The sequence below is a fragment of the Phodopus roborovskii genome, unplaced genomic scaffold, assembly GCF_943737965.1.
Source record: "Phodopus roborovskii unplaced genomic scaffold, PHOROB, whole genome shotgun sequence".
NCBI lineage: Eukaryota > Metazoa > Chordata > Mammalia > Rodentia > Cricetidae > Phodopus > Phodopus roborovskii.
The window spans coordinates 18,116,783-18,137,012 of record NW_026126434.1 but is presented as its reverse complement, the minus strand read 5'-3'; the positions used below and the strand labels follow the sequence as shown (position 1 = coordinate 18,137,012).

Below are 20,230 nucleotides of genomic sequence, written 5' to 3'. Positions count from 1 at the left end.
TCGATTCGAGCAAGCTTTGCCCAACTCAGTCATCTTCAAATCCCTCCTGATCATGCCACATTTATGCAACAGCGCCCAAACATTTGCTGAGTGTCTTTTACACCATAAGATTATTCAAATGCCGTAATTAACAAAAGAAACTCCAATGCAAAACATTTTAATAAGTTGTCGAATATACAGTTATTAGGGTTATCTAAATATCACTTATAAAAATCGATATATCACATTAAACGATTCTAGAAACACAGTGATGACCCTTACACTCCAAGAATATCCTGTTAACAAATTTACATACCCTGAAAAAGAAAACTAGAGACATTTAGACATTTACACCCAAGTACAGCAATACATTCATTCATCAAGTATAGGGGGCTGGCACTGTCACCTGTGTTCACTATGGACACAATTTGGGTGCCATTTTCCATGCTTTTGTATATCTTCCAGTATAGATCCCACAGCAGAGTGTCTCTGTATGCTTTTCCCCTTATCTAAGGGGATCACAAACCCTACCTTCAATAATTAAACTGTTAATCCTGTAAGTGGACACCAGGCCAATGTTTAACTACAATGATATATTTTTAAAAATTAAAAACAAAACAAAACAAAAAAAACTTAACTTTCTAGCAACTTAATGGCATGAATCATGGTGGCTCTTAATACAAGCTAGCAGAACAAGTTGGAAGACTTTCAAAATTGCCAGCAAAGAAGCCGACTCCTTCTCAAAATACCAGTATTTTATTTTATAATGCAATTACTCTGAAGTGAAGAAGTAACATATTGCTGATGTAAAATCTGAGGTCTACAATGTTCGCACTAGTAAGGGGTGACTGCAGTAACACTATGCTAATATTGTTCTAGAGGTGAGGTTAAACATGCCTTTACAAGCAAAAGTGGAATTAAAGTTGTTTTATGTTGTCTCTTAACTGCCACCCATCCAGCTGGAAAGTCAAGTGGTGGAAAGAGCTCTGCACTTCTAACCTCGCCTCACTTTCACTTGGTCTCAGCCCAAAAGTCAAAAAATGATCTGCCTCATTTGTAACTCAGTACTCACCACTTAAATCTTTTCCCAAACACTATCCTTAACAGCTTTAAATGCAGCTGTCTGTAGATCTTTGTGTTAAGGAAGTCCCTAGCAGCCACTACACCTACTTAGTCTGGTTCGCAGACCTACATTTGAGAGGGGTTGAAAATGCTTGGTGCATCTTGGTGAAGGAATCTCAGTGGACTGAGGGGCCAGGCTTCCAGAAACTACCCTGAGGGTAACCACATTCTAAAAAGGACTTGCTGTTTCTGGTCAATTAAACCATTGTAGGGGGAGAGAGAAAGAGCAACTGCAGCTACAAATAGACAAAAAATCAGGGTCAGGGGTCTGGGAGATAAGGGCAGCAGTGTAAATGGCTGGTTAAACAAAGCAAGTTTGAATGTTAGACTGTTACCAAGATTAGACCTCAAGTGGAGTGGTACTAACATTCGGCATTCAGAGGACAGCCTCAGTGCCTGTCATTTCTCAGTTTAGTCCTCCTCCCTGCCTACACATTCCAAATTCAAAAACAATGGCAAAATAGTCCGGCGTTGGTGGCACATGCCTTTAATCCCAGCACTCAGGAGGAAGAGAGGCAGGAGGATCTCTGTGAATTCAAGGCCAGCCTGGTCTACAGAGCAAGTTCCAGGACAGGCTCTAAAGCAATACAGAGAAACCCTGTCTCATAAAACAAAAACCTAGAAAGAGAGAGAGAGAGAGAGAGAATTGCAACTAAATTATGGAAATTCATTTCCCCCCAAATGTTCCCGATGGGTAGAGCATCGCCATAGAGCATCTCAACCACTGAATTACAGGACATCACCATTCAGAAAATAGTTCTTACTCAGTTGAGCAGCCTGTATGTAGTGTGGGCAGTAAGAGTGCACAAGCCCTTTCAGGCATACAAAGCAAAGCATCCCATCCTAATTTAACACCCTGACTGTCAGAGCCACTTACACACATTTTCAAAACACTCTTGAAAGACTATTTAAAGATTTAGCAACAATTATAATATATGCAACTTCCATCCATATTAAAATAATTAATGTAAATACTTTATTATAAAACTATTTTACAATTTAAACTTTTATTTGAGAAACATATTCACATCCACAATTTCTTAAAAGTACTTTCCATGAGTGCATCCCATAAGAAATACACTAAAATCATGTTGGGTGGGGAGGGGCTAGCATTCTCATCAGTCCAAATCACCTTCTCATTTGCTTAGTTCTTAAGTATCTGTGTGTTCACATATGCTTGGCTAGGTGATGGATGCCTCGTCCCCAAAGTGGCAAATCTCAGCATCATTTTATAAGACAGGACAGACTAGAAAACGCCACAGGTTGGTTACATAAACACATTAATCACATCATCAAAAAGCATAATCAAAAAATAACATAAAGTGGGCAACAGTGGTAAAATGTAAACAAGAAGAAATGAATGTTAATCCCTTCCCTGAAAAGCAGAGATAAGAATTACTTCCTGTTTTATTCAGACAAAACCTAGTCTTCAGAAAGGCAGGATGCTGGCTTTCAAAATGTTTGAAATAGCTGTAGATGAAGACTTCACTGAGCTGAAGTGTGCCCGAGGCTTTGTATACTTGAGCTGACTTATTCATGGTACATAGCCTGATACCATCCCAAACTGCCCCTTAAGAGTCAAATAGTGTTCCCCAGTTGAGCTTGAGAGATACTGAATCACACCGTAAGGAAAAGGTAAGACTCAAAGTTCTCTAATAATTATGCTTGAATCTCACTCCCACAAAATGAAAGAAAAAAAAACATCTATAGCCAGCACACACTTGGGCAGAGAACATTAAGTCCTTATGGAGAACATTTACTGTGCCCCCCCAAGTGAAAACCAGGAAAACTTCTGCACATGCCCGAGTCACTCTGGCTAATGACCCAGTTATGTAGGGTTCATGTTTGGGTGTAGGCATTTGAAATCTACCCTTCGATGGGGTAAGCTAAGTGAGATAAACTTAAAATTCCCTCCACATTAAAGAAAATGGTTCAAGGGCATAACAGTTTTATTTGTAATTCTGAATGAAAAAGGGATTTAAAAAAAAAAAGGTCAAGTCATAATTCAAAAATATTTTCCAGATACAACAAGCTGTTCAATTATTTTAAAACATCAGTGAGTCAAAGTGCAAGCAATTATAGCATTGACCTGACAGCAAAAGGATTTGCAAATTTAATTCAATTTTTAAAATATTTTATCAATAAATAACTAGCCAATTTGAAAAAGGTGGTGGGTGTAAAATAAACATAACACTATACATCTATTTTTTTTTTCAAGTTGCCTGCCCTTGCTCTGAGTGAAATTAAACTATGATTTCTCTGTTAGATGCTACAGGGGTGAAATCTAGGCAAGGTTCTGTTCTATGCCAGGCAGGCATGGCATTCCGGCACTGCCTAACCAAATTCTGAGAAATGCATTTATGCTAAGGCCTGATAGTAAATGGGGATACGTTTTTTTTTTTTTTTAAATGGATTTTTTTTTTAACGGAAAGACTCTCAAAAATAATTTAAAGAAGAAATAAAATCAAGTCTCCACCATCCACCTCTCTGAAGCCAAATTGGTGACAAAAAGCATCGCCCTTTATGACACTTTTCACAACAGAGTAAATTAAGACTTTTTCCATAAATAAAATCCTTGAGAGAGAGAGAAAAAAAGTAATTTGTCCTTTACAAATAATCAATCTCTCTTCTCTGGACCCTAGCGAGGAAAAATTTGTGCTCTTAATTCCAAAACTGTTGCTGCTGTGGCAAGCCATGTGCCTCACTCACCCTTCCCATGAAGGGTGGCAGGGAGCACGGAGAAGGAACTTCGGGGACCCTGCTGGTGGAACGTGCCCATGTAAGCACCTTTTATCCGCTGCTCTCTGCTCTTTAACATGGAGTCCACACTGCCTTGTCTCTGTCTAAAATGTTTTCCGGTTCTAGGGAGCCTCGGGCACACTGGTCCTGAAGAAAACAAGAAGCACTTTCCAGATCTTAAGGTGGTCTGACAACGTCATAGTTTACATACGGCTCACCGGCAAGGCTGGGTGGACAGAGATTCCATGGTGACTGACTGGCTTACACAAAGCTATGGGAACTCTGAATGACTGAGTAATGGTTTGCACTTTGTGAAAGTGTTACAGCTGTTTACTCCCTGTCCCACATAATTCCCTGCTCGACATTCCTGTTTCTTTATTCTTCATAGTTTTCTAATGAGCAAATTAGTATTCCTGAGTAAGAATATAAAAAAGTTAACCTTCTACCAAAAGTATAAAGACAAATAAAACGTTGACTCACAATACAAACTTTTTACAGAGCGTTACAGGTACACAGCTAATGCTCTCCACGGTGATTGGCCCACTCATTCATAGACTGCAGTGACGCTCAACTGTCTAAAATACTCCGAAGTACAGCAATCAAATGCTTCAGACCGTAAACATAGCCCTCATCTACTGTGTTGCTAGGGAACACATGAGCAAAGTCTATCATCCTCACTTCTGCTTCTGTGATCTCCTGACGACCCGCGGGAAGGTGGTAGAACACCTTTTCCAGTTGGGAAAGTACGTTTCCGTTTAAATGTTCCTGGGACATGCTTTTCCACCCATTGTCTTGCTCCAGAGTCTCGACTTTCAATGAAGTTTGACTGTGGTGCTTTTTGGAGTACAGCTTCCTGTGTCTCGCGTACACCTTGGATAAGCTTTTGCCTACTGACGTCCCATTGGCCGGGGAGCCGAACAGGTGAAAGTTGTTATTGCACTCCAGTGCGTCTGCGTCCGACAGGTGGCCTTTGGAGAGAAACTTCCCCGCCAAAGTTCTATCATTTGATTTTGTAGTAGCTGGCTGAGATGAACCTTCATAAACAAACAGTAATGAGCTTGCATAAAAGTTAAGCTGCTTCTGACTTTCAAACCATTGAAGAATCTTCTCAACCTTCTGAATACTGGCCGCAATCGCGTCTTTTCTTAAACAGAAGCCATTGTGGAAAAACTTGGAGACACCTGTAAACGAGATACATCAGTTAGGGTCAAACTGTGCAAGCGGCCACTTGAAGAGGGAGCTCATAGCAGATAAGTCTTCATTCTGCCACCCCTTGCCTTCAAGCTAATCAAATCATTAATTCCTCAGTGAGTGGGTGACATGTAGTAACCACAGACAATAAAATTACTTAAATGACACCAATACACCAATATTAAAGCAAAATTCCTATAAAGACAAGCATTCGTTGCAGGTAGACAGGTGGTTTAGTTCTTGCTGTAAATGGTATTAATTAGTATTGAGAAGGAATCCAAGGCTTGGGGTGCAGCCCTCTGCCAGCCATGAGAGGCAGGAAGACTACATGGTCAAGGCCTGCTGGGCCGCTATGAGCACAGGCCAGAGCAGGGAACTTGGTGAGTCCATCAATCAAAATTAAAAAAAGCAAGAAGATGGCTAGTGATGCATATTGATTGAGCACCTGCCCAGTGTACACTGGAAAAGAAGAGAGGAACGGAGAGAGGAACTGAGAGAGGAAATGGGGGGGGGGTTATTAGCCCTCTTTTTAAACCACACCTTAATGGGCTGAACAAATGGTTGAGCATTAAGCACTGGACTCTCTTCCAGAGGACTCAGGTTCATGTCCCTGTACCCACACGGGACTCACAACCATCTCTAACTCCAGTCCCAAGGGATTTGATCCTTCTTTTGGCCTTCATGGGCACCATGCAGGTATGTACAAGGTGAACATACATATATACTGGGGGGTCGGGTGGGTGGGGGAATCCATACATATAAAATAAAAATAAGTCTTAAAGAAGTAAAGCTACAATGTAATATTTAATCATACTTGGGAATGTACTGGTTAGGCAACTTGCTTTTATGTAATGTATTTCTCCACTATGAGACACAAACTGTTAAGAAATGAAGTCAATCATCAAGGAAATGCAAATCAAAAATACTTTCATCCTAAACCAGTCAAAATGCCAAGATCAATAAAACAAGTGACAGCTCATGCTGTCAAGGATGTGAGAAGAGTAACACTCATTCATTGCTGGTGGGAGTGTAGTGCAAGCTTGTACAGCCAGTGGAAATCAGTGTGGTGTTTCCTCAGGAAGCTGGGAGTTAATCTACCCCAAGATCCAGCTATACTACTCTTGGGCATATACCCAAAAGCATGCTAGAGTCACTTGCTCAACCATGTTCATTCTGCTCTATTCTTAACAACCAGAAATTGGAAACAAACTAGAGGTCTGTCAACAGATGAATGGATAAAGAAAATGTGGTAAATTACAAAGTTGGGTATTACTCAGCTATTAAAATAAAATAAAATCATTAAATTTGCAAGTAAATAAATAAAAAAAAAAAGAAAATAATCATCCTCAGTGAGGTTACCCAGACCCCCAAAAGACAAATGGTATGCATTCATTTATATGTGGATGTTAGCTGTTTAAGTCTTCAATAAGCAGGCTGCAATCCATATAATCACAGAGGTTAGGCATACAGTAAGGGACTAGGAAGGAGGTCGGGTCACCCCGGGGAGGGGAAATAGAATAGTTAGGGACAGGAAATGTAGTGTTTGAATGGGAATGGTTCCCATAGGTTTACAGAATTGAATGTTTGGTTACTAGGGAGTGGCACTAATTGGAAAGATTGGGAGGTGGTACCTTGTTAGAGTTGGTGTGGCCTTGTTGTAGGAAGTATGTCACTGTGGGTGGGCTTTGAGGTTTCAAGAGCCCAAGCCAGTCCCCATGGCATTCTCTTCCTACTACCTTCAGATCTGGAAGTGGGAATCTCAGCTACCGTGTCCGCCTGCATGCTGCCATGCTCCCCATCCTGATGTTCAAGGGCCAAACCTCAGAAACTGTTAGCAAGCCCCACCTAAATGCTTTTCTTGATAAGAGTTGCCATGGTCATGGTGTCTCTTCACAGCAACAGAACACAGACTAAGACAAGGTGAAGGGAACAGAAGGGAGTAAGATAGGAGCTATGGGAAGGGACAGCTAAAATGAAGAGCCATTTGAAGGGTTGTGTGGAAACCTAATACAGTGGAAAGGTCCTAAAATATAAACATATCATGAAGATGATCTAAATGGAATCACCAAGTAATGGGGAGATGGAGCCCTAGATGGACACCAAATGAAGCATCCCATTGTAGAAATGGATTACATCTAATTGAGTTGTTGACCGAAGGGAACTCCATAAGAACCCCCAAGCAACCCAGGCTGTTACCAAGGCCATTGGTTGCTACCCACAAACTGGTGGTAAGACCCTATTGCTGAAGTACATATACAACTCACTGAACATGAGGAAGTTGACTGGTCCCTACCTAGAGCCTTCACCCCTAATGACTAGTGTTCAGGGTATGGGGAGGTACGCTGCATACTACCAAAGGAGAAAGGTAAACACCAACCCAGCTACAGACCCTTCTATCTACTACACTGGCCTACCTTCAAGATGCACTAGTGCAATAGTGGCACAAAGATTATGGGAGTAACCAGCTAATATCTGATTGAGTTAAGGTCCACTCCATGCAAAGGAACCCATCCCCAACACTGATCAGGTGACCAGGAACCAAACACTAGATAGGCCAGGAATGTAAGGGAAAACCAAATACTACTGTTCTGCTAAAGAACTGGGCCAATAAAATAGTACCTAATGCCATTCTGCTATACCCATGTATCAGTGTCTTGCTCAGCTATCATCAGAGCTTTTTCCTGCAGTAGATGGGACCAAATACAGACACCCACAGTCAGACAATGTGAAGAGAGTGAAAGACCTAGAAACACTCAGTCCTAAATGGTACTCTCCATCAATTCCCTCCCCTCATGTACCAGGGAACTCTGCACAAGAGGAGGAGGAAAGATTGTAAGTGTCAGTGGGGATAGAAGACACAAAGAAACAAGGCCTTCTAAACACAGCAGGACCACGGCAGCACACACAGAGCCTGATGGGGCTTTTGGCACTGAGAGGGGAAGTGGACACAAGCCCCCATCCCTAACACAGAAGCTATCTCCAGCTGATAACTGCTCTCAAAAGAAATATAGTTTCCCCCAGTGCAGTCTTGGTAGATACACAAACCACTCTTAAGTCCAGGCCTTAAGACCTGTGGGTCATTGGGGCCTCCCTGCCTCCTGGTCACCAATTTGCTCCTCATGGCTCCTTCAGTAATGTGTCCAAAGCAAAGATACCACATAACACACTGAAAACCGAACCAGAATAAAGGCTTCTTCCTGGATGGGTTGCCTTAGAGATTTTATCTCAGCAGTAGGAAGCAAGCGGGCTAGCAAGCTTCCTAGTACGATACTAAAGGAAGCATAAAAGGAAGGGGTGCACTCACAACTCACATTTGCATATATTAGGGTTCAGGGATAATGGTAAACCTACTTCTGTCTATTTAGGTTACTTTTTTTAAGTTTACGAGTCGAACCGTTATTCCACAGGAGAATTGAAACAAATGCGATTAGAAGCATCTTGCTAACTGCAATAGGGAAGCGTTCACTTTTGGCGCTCACCTTCCTTTAAGGTCTCTTTTGTTAAGTTTCTTCCATAGTGCTGGTTCTGTGTCTCGTAGCTGTCAGAGTGAACATGATAAACCTGTCAAGATAAAAGAGCAATGAGCATTCAAACACTAATACGGGTGCCCTTGGCCATGCCAGGTGATTTCAGGCTAGTTACACTATCCCTCATGCAGATATGAAGAGACTCATACTGCCACATGAGCAGGGGCTAAAACAGCACCTAGCATTCAGGAGCCCCACTTCTGAGAAGCTGCTAAGTGTAACATGGATTTTTAATATGACAGAATTATCTTTTTCAACTCATCAGAATTGATGACAAATTTACAGGGCCAAGGTGAAAGCATTTCCTAAAATTGCAAGTTTGGGGAAGGAGAAGCAAAAGGTCAGAAGTTCAAGGTCATCCTTGGCTACACAACATGTTTAAAGCAATGGACTGCATGAAATTGCACAAAAAAAGAAGCTGAAGTGGAGAGGAGCTGGGATACAACTCAGTGGTACTTTCCCAGCATGCCAATGGCCCTGGGTTCATTCTCCAGCCCCAATAAAAGCAGGTGTGGTTGCACAGGCCTGTACTAATCAGCACTTGGTATCAAGGGGATCAGAAGTTCAAGGTGAGTTAATCCACACAGCAAAAATGACACTTTAAGAGATGGCATCTTCAAAACCAAAACAAAGGCTTCCCAAAAAAGCATTTTTGCTACAATGTCTTTAATCATTACTTACAGCTAAAATTATTCTAGAGTCTGGTGGCCAGGTGGTGGTGCATACCTTTAATCCCAGTTTAGGGGAGACAGAGGCAGGAAGATCTCTGAGTTCCAAGCCAGCCTGGTCTACAGAAGAGTTCCAGGGCAGCCAGGGCTACATGGAGAAACCCTGTCTTGAAAAACCAAATAAATAAATACAAATAAAATGAAAAAAAAAAAAAAAAAGATTATCCTAGAGTCATTAACAAATGCAAATGGATGAGAAAAAGCAATGAGCTTAAGACTTGGTTCAGCCCTTAACAGCTTGAAGCGCATCTGTAATCAATCCCAGCACTCAGGAGGCAGATGAAGGAAGATCTCTGTGAGTTCAAGGCCAGCATGCTCTACATAGTGAATTCTAGTACAGCCAGAGCTATGTACAAAGACCTTGCCTGAGAGAAAGGGAAATAATAATAATTAATAAAAGCTTGTAGTGCTCTTGCAGTGGACCAGTATTCAATTCCCAGCACCCAAATTAATTGGGTGGGTGGCTCATACAGTCCTGTAACTTCAGCTCCAGGGTCAGAAGCCAGGGACCTGTCCTTATGTGCACCTACCCTCCCCCACATACACATAGTTTGATTGGCTAGAAAATGCAACAGAAGCAAACACACACCTCCAAGACAATGCAATACCAAAAGTGTGACTATACTAAAGACAATCTTCAATTAAAACACAATTGCAGTACAACCATTTTTAAACCATATACACTAATTCTAAAGCTCACAGAGAATGGGGTACAGGTTCGTGCCTGGAGGCCCTAGCAACCGGTTTGTTTCAACCCAGGAGTGTTACATCGGCCTAGGCAGCATAGGGAAGATCCTCTGAACAGAGGATAAAAAGGGGGAATATTTATACAGTACAAGAAGAAGAACTAGGGAAACCAAGGCTTTAAAAAGTAGGACTAACCATAGTATATTATCTGATAGCAGAACATATTTTGAATCAAGTACATGTGAGACTTTAGTATATAACAAAAACTTGGCTCACTATAAAAAAATGGACCATTCATTAAGTGGTGTCAATATAACTAGGAAAAAAAGATGCTACAAATAAATCCCAAACACAACAAAGATCAAAATACACAAAATCATAATAATAAATAAAACCAATGTCCTCTCTTTAAAGATCAAAGACTAACCCTGAGGAACTGACTGATACAGAAATCTTCATGCCATAGAGTACAGCATTTCTACACTGAAGAAATCTAAATACAAGTAGAGGAAATCTCTGTGAAATTTGTCTGTGAACACACTGCATGATCCCACTTCAAGAGACTTCACAGAAACCACACAGCCCTCATTCTTACCAAAGCAGAGTTCCTGCCCCAAATTCTAACCAGCAAAGCCATCTAAGCAATTAATCTCAACCGCGGGTTGTGACCCCTTTGAAGTCAAACAAGCCTTTCACAGAGTTCACCCAAGACCATGAGAAAACACAGACATTTACTCTATAATTCATAACAGTAGCAAAACTAGTTAGAAGTAAGTATCCATGAAAGCCTAGCTATGGCGGCACAGGCCTTTATCTCAGCACTTGGGTGGCGGAGGTCAGCCTGATCTACATAGCCAGGGCTACACAGAGAAACCCTGTCTCAAAAAAGAACAACAAAAAAAGGAGTATCAATGAAAATAATGTTATGGTTGGGGGGTCACCACAACATGACCAACTGTATTACAGAGTCACAGCTTTAGGAAACTTGAGAACCACAGGGTCTAAGACATTGCCAAATGCCTGGCCAGGAGCAAAGTTCCCTGGCTGAAGACTGCCTTAGCCATCAAAAGCTGTAGGCTCATATAAGCCAGCACTCCACCTCACAGACTTGTGCCAGGACACACTGCACAGTGGTAGAAAGAGGCAGACCCATGGCTCACGGTGACATGGTGGGTGAGAGCAAAGCCTGGAAACAATCATGGAGCCATCAAAAGGAGCATGCTCCATTATGGTATGATATTATGAGCCACTGAGATCCCAGGATATGTTAAACAGGGAAAAGAGCAAGACACAGCTTTTTGTGACTGAGAGCTATGTTATGGCAACAAAATTACACAGGAAAAAGACTGCTTTGGTTTTTATGGGGAGATGGCTCAATCTGCAACTCAACAACCCACCCAGCATAGTAAACATGGGGTTTCTTACAACAAACAAGAGCAAAAGCCCACAATGAATAGGCAGAGGTTGAAGAGGTTTGAGAGCTGGGAGGGAAGGAAAGCCAGGGCTCATGGGGAGAGCTCCCTTTAAGCTGGAAACCCCGTCCTAAGAGAAGGTCAGAAGACTGCAGAACATGTGAGGAGTAAGGCGAGAGGTTTGTGGAGTTGGCTCCCTCTTTTGCCTTACGTGATTCCTGGGGCCATACAAGTTGTCAAGTTTTCACAGAAAGCTCTTCTGCCCAATGGGCCATTCTACTGGCCCCCTTTTGTCTTTTTTTTATGCACTCATGTTTATTATAGTTTTTTTTTTTCTTTTTTTAAAGACAGGGTTTCTCTGGTTTTGGAGGCTGGGAGGCTGTCCTGGAACTAGCTCGGAAGACCAGGCTGGTCTCGAACTCACAGAGATCGGCCTGCCTCAAACTCCTGAGTGCTGGGTTTAAAGGCGTGGACCACCAATGCCCGGCTTATTATAGTTAAATGAAAACCTGCTTCAACAATTCCTTTACTTTACTGATCAAGTTATCAAGTCCAGCATGGGATGTACTTTGCTGTCATTGCTGGCACGTTAGCAATCTCCCACAAAGCTTCCTACCAACGCCTGAAAGGAAGATCATCGTTCACTTGACCATGTTGCAAGCTGCAATCACCAGGCACATCTAGACACACTATTGGTTTGGAGGACCACATGCCACATTACTTCCCAGACATAGTGACGTCTACAAAATGGTTTCAGCAATCCTTCCTTCCTATCACATGCATTCTGGTATTTACTTGTGTTGTGACATCAGAGGTCGAGAGCAATCACATGACAGCCCAACTAAATGACACAAGCTGTTCCTGCCTCTGAGGCCCCTGCGCTGGCTCCTCAGATTATAACCCCAGGGCATGGATGCTCAAGTCAACCTTCTACCAGATGGCACATGGACAAAGGGCCAGACCATGAGAGACCCAAGCAGCCCCAGTCACCAGATGACACCAACCCTACGTCTATCCTGAGGTGAACAGTATGTACACATATCAAAACAAATATCTGTCTTATGTGTCAGTGAAAATAAAAAAAAGTATTTTATTTGGGTTTTTCGCGACAAGGTTTCTCTGTGTAACAGCTATGGCTGTCCTGGAACTTGTCCTGCAGACCAGGCTGGCCTTGAACTCACAGAAATCCACCTGCCTTTCCTGGGATCAAAGGCGTGCACTACCACCGCCTGGCTAAAATAAAAAAATTTAAATGTTAATTCATAGAACTCTGTGCAAATAAAAAACTATTTAAATAAAAATATGAAATAATGTGGGTTTTTTTTTTCTATTTATAAAACAGTTCTTTTTTTCCATAGCACTTGGGAGGCAGAGGCAAGTGAATCTCTAAGTTCAAGCCCAACCTGGTCTACAAAGCAAGTTACCAAACAGTTAGAGCTGCAGTGATAACCTGCGTCCAAAAAAAAAAGAAAAAGAAAAACCCCAAAAGTATAAAATAGTTATTTTTTTATAGGGAAGCTACAATAAATATGTAGCTTTTAGCATTTATTGTGCACTTAGACATAAAACTTCTTTAAAACAAAATTACCAGCCTGTTAGGGCCTGGTCACTATATATTAATTACTTACTAGGCGTCAGGACCAGCCACTGACCACAGACCAGTGAGCAACAGTTAAGTCCTGCCCTCGTAGCTCACACACGTCATGGACAACCCAACTGCACAGGGCACCGAGCTGGGATAGCACCTGCAGCCCCATGGAGTGAGTGGTATGTAAGGGAAACACGCACACCTCACCAACACCACTCTTACCCTCATGCCGAGCACCAGGAACCCGATCTCCTCCATCAGAGGGTACTTGCTGACCTGCTGCTGGATTTTCTCTGATGAGGCAAAAGGGTCGTAGCTCTTCCGTCCTATCTTCACATCCATGATGCAGGGCTTATTAAACTTATGGGTCACATCTTCCAGTTTTAGGTATACATCTGCTGTCAGAGAAAAACCTTAATTAACGAAAGGCCATCATGTCACTCAGATAACCTCCAGAGAAGAGAGAAGAGGAAATGCTGGAGGAGAAAAGACTTAAGGTAAATCTGGAGTCCACAGATTCGTTAACAAGCATAAACATCAGAGAAATTCCTCCCATGTGTGACCGCAGATGTCACAGTAGCAAAGTGAGTGTGCAGCATTAAAAAGCTATGGGAACACCATCCCCCATGAACAGTAATGCCATCTGGGCTCAGAAAGAGATTTCTTAGTATTTAAGAATCTTGTTCTTTGTTTAACATCAGTAAACTGGGGACTGAATCCAACTGACACCACCAAATTCCCCATTGCTACTTTCAAATGCATTGTTGCTCTGTCACTCACCTCAGCGCCCTGCACACACCTGCCCACAGAAAACTTGCTGTCACACCACAAAGACCCCTTCTTTAAAACTACCCAGGTGCAAGGAGAAAAAGAAGAGAAATAATTCTCCCTCTTTCTAAGGAGAACAATCCTGACAAAATTCTCAATGAGATCGTGATTCATGTTTTAGTTCTCAGGCTGAGGAGATGAATGTGTGGGTAGACACATACAAGCACCAGGAGTGAGGTGAGTTAGCATCCCTAGGACCCACGCAAAGCTGAACAAATAATCTATAGTTCAAGGCCCTCCTACAAAGAGATGGGAAGCAGAGGTAAGATCCTTGGGAACTTGCAGGAATGCCATCTGGCATATGCAGCAGCCATTAGGGGATCATGTCCCAAACAAGGTACAAGGTGAGACCCAAGGTTGTCCTCTGACTGCTGCATGTATGTGGTGATTTATACATGCACATGCATGCAAAATGTGTGTACACATAGTACATAGTTAAGTTGGGAAAAGTGTGCATTTCCTCTAAACCAAGTAAAAGGCACCTGTGCACTAACGATGTCCCTTTTTCCTGTCCCACCCAGACTGGCACAGTTTTGAAATTACAACAAAGATGCTTCTGTGGAACCAAATGAGAACAACTTGGGCCTTCAAAATTGTCAAAGCCCTCAGACTTGTTGGGTTAAATCTTCTGCAGAGGAAGAGGGGTAAAGAGGTAAACATCCCTTGATCAAGCATGGCAGGCAAGTTAGCATTGGGTCAATGGGACAGCAGCCTGGAAGAGCACTACAAGCAACCTTGGAGCCTGAACCTGAAAGCAAGCTGCCCAGGCACCTTGCCAACAGGCCTGGACATAGCACCAGCACAGACCCAAATAGCAAAGGACAGGTGGACAGATCTCAGCTGGACACAGCCAAGCTTCTGTGTTTGAAAAGACAACCACAGGATGGAGAGTCTGGGAAAGGATAGCTTCACTCTCACTACAGTGTTGAAGAATATCAAAGACAAGGCTCACATCCCAAGTATAGTAAAGACGAAGGACCGTAATATGGGAGATACCTAGCAATGCAACAACATCATCATTAACTTGGAGATGATATCGGAGTCAGACTGAGGTAAGGCTGAGTATGAGTGTGTACTGTCAGCTGGGAGGCCTGCACACATCTCAATGGAAGGCTGTTTTCCATGTGTCAAATGTGTGTCTCTTGATAATTTAGACATTGACCTGCAAACCCAACGTTGTTCTTTCTTTTCCTCCCATTCAGTGAATGTCTACAAAACTGCACTGGACACTGTGGACCCAGCCTGCCTTACACTACAAAAGATTAAGTGATTTCTTCAATAACTAGGGCCCAAATGCAAGGTTTTACTTAGTGTTTAGCTCAAATAGCCAAGTGCATGTTTCTTTAATTTACTGGGTTCTCATGTGTCTATGCTTGGAATTACATCACAGCAAGATCACTAGCATTCAACATGAAAATGAATTAAGGTCTTCTGAGGATTGCATGGGTGTTTTCTTTCCATTCCCTAGCCTCTATTTTATATACACGCACCCAAACACACATATGCACATGCACACACACATACACACACAGAAATCAGAATGGTAACCCACTCCCTTTTTTCTTTTTTGGTATTTTGAGACAGGGTCTTCCTAGGCTGGCCTTGAACCCACAGCACTCCCCATTTTAGCCCTTCCCAGTGCTGAGACTACAAGGGTGAAATACTTTGCAACTAAGATTCGCATTTGGCCAGGCAGTGGTGGCCACACCTTTAATCTCCGCATTTGGGAGGCAGAGGCAGCAGGATCTCTGTGAGTTAGAGGCCAGCCTGGTCTACAGAGTGAGTGCCAGGACAGCCAGGGCTACACAGAAAAACCTTATCTCGAAAAACCAAAACAATTTTCAGTTGTATCTTTTCTTCAAAGCTGTAAAAACTAAACATCAAAATCTGCTTTAGGCATGCTGAGTTCTAGGCCTCTGGGGAGGGAGATGCTTGTCATCTCAGCACTCAGGAGGCTGAAGCAGAAGCTCTGTAGACTGAAGACCAGCCTAGCATCATAGTTATCAGGCCAGCCCTGGGTACAGAGCAAGAGCTTGTTCCAAAAAACACAAAAAGAAATGAACACAACTGTTCTTAGGAGAGAACTGGGGCTGTGTCATGAGCAGCTTAACACAAGCTTTTAAAAGGGAGAAATAAGAAAGTGGGCCACAACCTGAGTGCCAGACTCTTAGGCCCACAGTTGTCTTGGCTTTAAACCTGAATACTGTTTTTCACTTTGAAAAATGTCACTAGCAAATTCTCTAAGTGGTATAAGTAGAATAAAGCTCAAGTCAAAGTAGGTCAGTCTGGGACTCAGTTCTGTAAAGATCAAAGGCATTCTGGTATAGGACTGTCTTCTGAGGCAACTGCACACCAGTAACAAAAACTGTCTTTTCCTGGAGGTCCCTCTGGGTTCAGAGTAGAGTGGTGTTTTTCATGTGTAGGTCGCAACCATTAATGAACTGTGGACTGAAGGGAAGGAGGAAGAGATCCCTAGCATATAGGAAATACAGATGTGGGGCTGGTCTCCCGCTATACAGCCTAAGGCGTGTCACAAAAAGTTGCTGTGCATCATGGAGCAATACAGACCTCAGAAGTGCTCTTGTCATAGTCTGGAACCCAGCCCACAGACAGTTATTGGGACAGGCAAACATGTGACACTTGGGATTCAGAGGAGACCTACTTGTGACAGTTCTCTGGGTCTTCAGTTGATGTCACAACATGTAATCCCCTTTGTGAGAAGTGAGTGATCCCTTTAGTTGGGAAAGGAAGGGCACATGCAGAAACAAATGTCAGCTCTACCATGTCCTGTGTTAGCCTGTGCCATCTAGCATGTCCCTGTACTTCAATGGGATGTACAGATTAGGGTTCAGCAGAGACCCACCATGAAATAGAGGCATCATGGTCCAGGGTGCCAACGACACTCTGTGTCTGGACCATGTGTCCAGAGTGTCGTGCCTCAAGTGACAAGGCACCACCCTGAGGCACACAGGTAACAGCATTTAAGCCTTGCCTTCCAGAGCTGCTCCAGAGGAACAGAAATAATGTTTTATCTACAACAGTGCCTGGTGCCACATGGTACTCACTGAGCACTGGGACTGAACGGCAAGGTCACCATGCATGCAAGTTGAACTGCAGCATCCAGGATAAGTATAAGTGCAAGTTGATTCCCTGGAGCGAACCCTTCCCCTCCTCAGGAAGACAAATACAATATAATAACCACAAAATAAAAAGGCATAATCACAACTCAATCAGGCCCTTGATAATAGATGCCCTCCACCCTGAAGCTAATCCTAAGCCTTGGCCCACAGTTAAACATTAACAAGAACATCTATTTATTACATATTGATTTTATCTCAAGCTGAAAAGAGCTAAGACGGCAAAATGCAATCTGACTGCCAGGTTCAAGCAGGCCCTTGCAGGTGCTCTGCCCAACCATCATGGGGATCTTCCTAATTTCCTCCCTTCCCACACAGACACACCTGCTTGAGCTGCTGCCAACTGCACCGGGTTTCTCCCTGCTTTGATCCTGCTACGGAAAGCCTTATGGATTAGTTTCTACCGTACACAGGAAAAATATTGCAACAGATGTGAGACCTGCTTTTCTGATGCTGTATTTCCTTTCTAATATGTTGTATTCATAGCAAAAAAACAAAAAAACAAAAAAAACATCAGGCAGTGGTGGCACACACCTTTATTCCCAGCACTCTAGAGGCAGGTAGATCTCTGTGAGTTCCTGCCTTGGTGTCAAATTTGACTGTTTTATCTGCATATATGTATAGGCACCAAGGGTGTACAGATGCCTGATAAACCAGAAAAGGTATCAGAGCCCCTGGAGTTCTAGATGGTTATGAGCCACCTTGTGGGTGCTGGGAACTAAATCCAAGAAAAGCCAGTGCCCTTAACCTCTGAGCCATCTCTCCAAAAACCTTATTCACCCAAGTATCTCACTACCTAGACCCCTACCCACACTGCCCTCAGGATCAAGCAGCAGTGGTCAGCACAGTTCACCAGGACCTGGATAACCAAGCTTCATCTCCAGTCTCATGAATGGCATTCTTGACTCGTGCTGCTCCCAGCAGAGGGGTAAGGAAAGATGCTACAATGGGAAGTTCACAACCACGTGTTAGACAGAATACAGAGAATGAGGACCTGTGGATGTAGCGGCATATCACATGCCTTTAATCCCAGTATCCAGGCAGCAGAGGCAGGCCAACCAGAACTACACATCGAGACATAGTTTCAAAAGAATTTAAAAATTAAAAAAACAAACAAACAAAAAGGACCCACGGGCAGTTACAATTAAAGGTCTGTGGAGTAATTACTCAGAATGCTATTCTCAATCATAAACATCTGCATATATTTGGGACTAAGTCCTTTAAACCAGAAAGTGAGACAGACAGCAGAAGAAAACTAGACTCCAAGACACATGCACAGGATCTCATTTCTCCTCTGTGGCTCTTCCCAGGGGTTCTCAAAAGACTGAAAGTCAAGGCCTGCAGATTGGGAGTAAGGCAGAAGACAGAAGCTATGCCAGGCAGGCACTTCTGTCTGGGCTCTTAATGTTTTACTCTTTAGATAAGAAACGGACATTTGTAAATTAGTACAGTACTAAGATGTTCTCACAAAATTGTAGCAGATTTATCAGTTAATGTGTAACATGTCATTCAAGAAAATGGTGATAAAAGTGAAAGCACCAGTGAGTTTTGTTTAGTGAAGGTAGGAAGGGAAAGTACACGAGAAGTTCCATGTTTTACAGCTTTTACACAGACCCTTCGTAAAGCCAAGCTTGGAACTAAACTAGGACATGTACTTAAATCACATTACCGTTTGGTGCGGTGGGAGGGGACCAGACGCCATAGTATTTGGGCAGATGTTTCCGCAGCTCCAGGAGAACAGTGTCGGCACAGTCAGCAGCGTAAACCTGGACAGAGGTGAAGGGCTGGTCAGGTTTCCATGACCCCTCAGGAAAACCAAGCATAACAGACCTGCAATTCATCCTGTATGGGTTTGTAAAATTAACTAGCTACTTACAGCACACCATCCTGACAGTCCACAACAGTCTCCTGGTGTTAAGTCCTGCCTGTCAACATCTTTCAACTATTTGCTACTATGTGAGTTGTACATAACTGACGCCAAATTCAACGCAATTCTCTGAACACAGGCAAGTAAATTCTAGGGTATAGGAGGCACTCGGGTAACTTTTGAGCCATTTCCATTTGCATCTCTTATATTTGTTCATTTAGTGTGTGTTTGTGTATGTGTGTGTAGAGGACAACTTAAGGACATCAATTATTTCCACCATGTAGACTCCAATCAAACTCAGGTTATTGGGTTTAGAGACAAGCTCCCTTACTGGCTGAGCCACCTTGCCAACCCCCTGGAATCATCTGTAACACTTGCCTGGTTTTCTCGCTAAATTAAATATCTTACACATTATCTATTTTATATCTATGAGACAAGCTTTACTCATTTTAAACTTTGAGGGCCAGCTTTAATATACGCTTAAATGATACATAATTTTGAGTGAGCACACTACACAGGTTAAGAGAATCAAACTACGGTAAACTTTCACTCACACATGCTAAACTCAAGGCTGGCACACAGAGCTCTAATTCCAGTCTTCACGGCCAGGCTCTCACCATTCCTCTGGAGGGAAAACAATCTGTACTTCTTGGGAATGGCTCACTTACAGGGTGAGCTGTGAGCTGCTATACCGGTGTGGCCCAACCCCAGTGCCCCAGATGTGAACACATCTGGAGACAGCATACAAGATCATTGTGGTTAAAACCAGGGCTCATCATGCTGAGAGTGTTCTCAGGATGTGCATTAGGACACAAACCCACAGAAGAAGATCTGAGGGAACTGCCCATGGGCAGGAGAAGGAGAGGCCTATGGAAGAAACTCCTCTGAGTGCAGCCTGACCAGGAGGCTAAGCCAGAACTTCACTTCTGTATTTCAAGCCAAACAACTTGTGTTACGTTGTTATGGCTGCCCTAGTGAGTCAGCTTGCTACCTAAACTCCCGCTTCTTGTGGAGGAGAGCTTTTAGGGGGTCAGAGACAATACAGGACAGAAGACAGTAGTACCAGAGGGAGAGGAGCTCCCAGCAGGGTGGAGGCACCTTCAGGCGCTCTTAATCAGAGCAATCAATAAAAGCCCAAACAAAACCAACTGGAGTTGGGAGTGGCGGTGCACACCTGCAATCTCAACACTTGGGAAACTGAGGAAGACTGCTGCAAGCTTGAGGCTGTCCCGGGCTTCTTAGTAAATTCCTAAGCTATACAATAAGACCCTTTCTCAGAACAGCAACGGAAGAAATAAGCTGGGCCTCATCAAAATTTATGACTTTGTGTTTGAAGGGTTACTAGCAAGACAGTGTAAAAACAACTGTAGAATGGCAAGGAGTGCCTACAAGCGAGCCGGTGTTTGGTCAGGGGCTTATATTCAC

General features: G+C 43.0%; 1 protein-coding gene across 2 annotated transcripts in view; it reads right to left on the bottom strand.

Annotated features, from left to right (window-relative positions):
- Positions 1-2,054: 2,054 nt before the first annotated feature.
- The window catches only part of Ipmk (inositol polyphosphate multikinase), a 34,274-nt gene continuing 16,098 nt past the window's right edge, over positions 2,055-20,230 (bottom strand). Inside the window, exons 3-6 of one of the 2 annotated variants that reach the window (XM_051186890.1) lie at positions 18,608-18,704; positions 13,196-13,371; positions 8,511-8,592; positions 2,055-5,021 (exon numbers count right to left, since the gene is read on the bottom strand). In XM_051186890.1, the coding sequence (XP_051042847.1) occupies positions 4,408-5,021; positions 8,511-8,592; positions 13,196-13,371; positions 18,608-18,704 (969 nt within the window). In that variant the 3' untranslated portion in view covers positions 2,055-4,407. The remainder of the gene's footprint in view (positions 5,022-8,510; positions 8,593-13,195; positions 13,372-18,607; positions 18,705-20,230) is intronic. The other variant, XM_051186891.1, reaches the window with a different exon arrangement.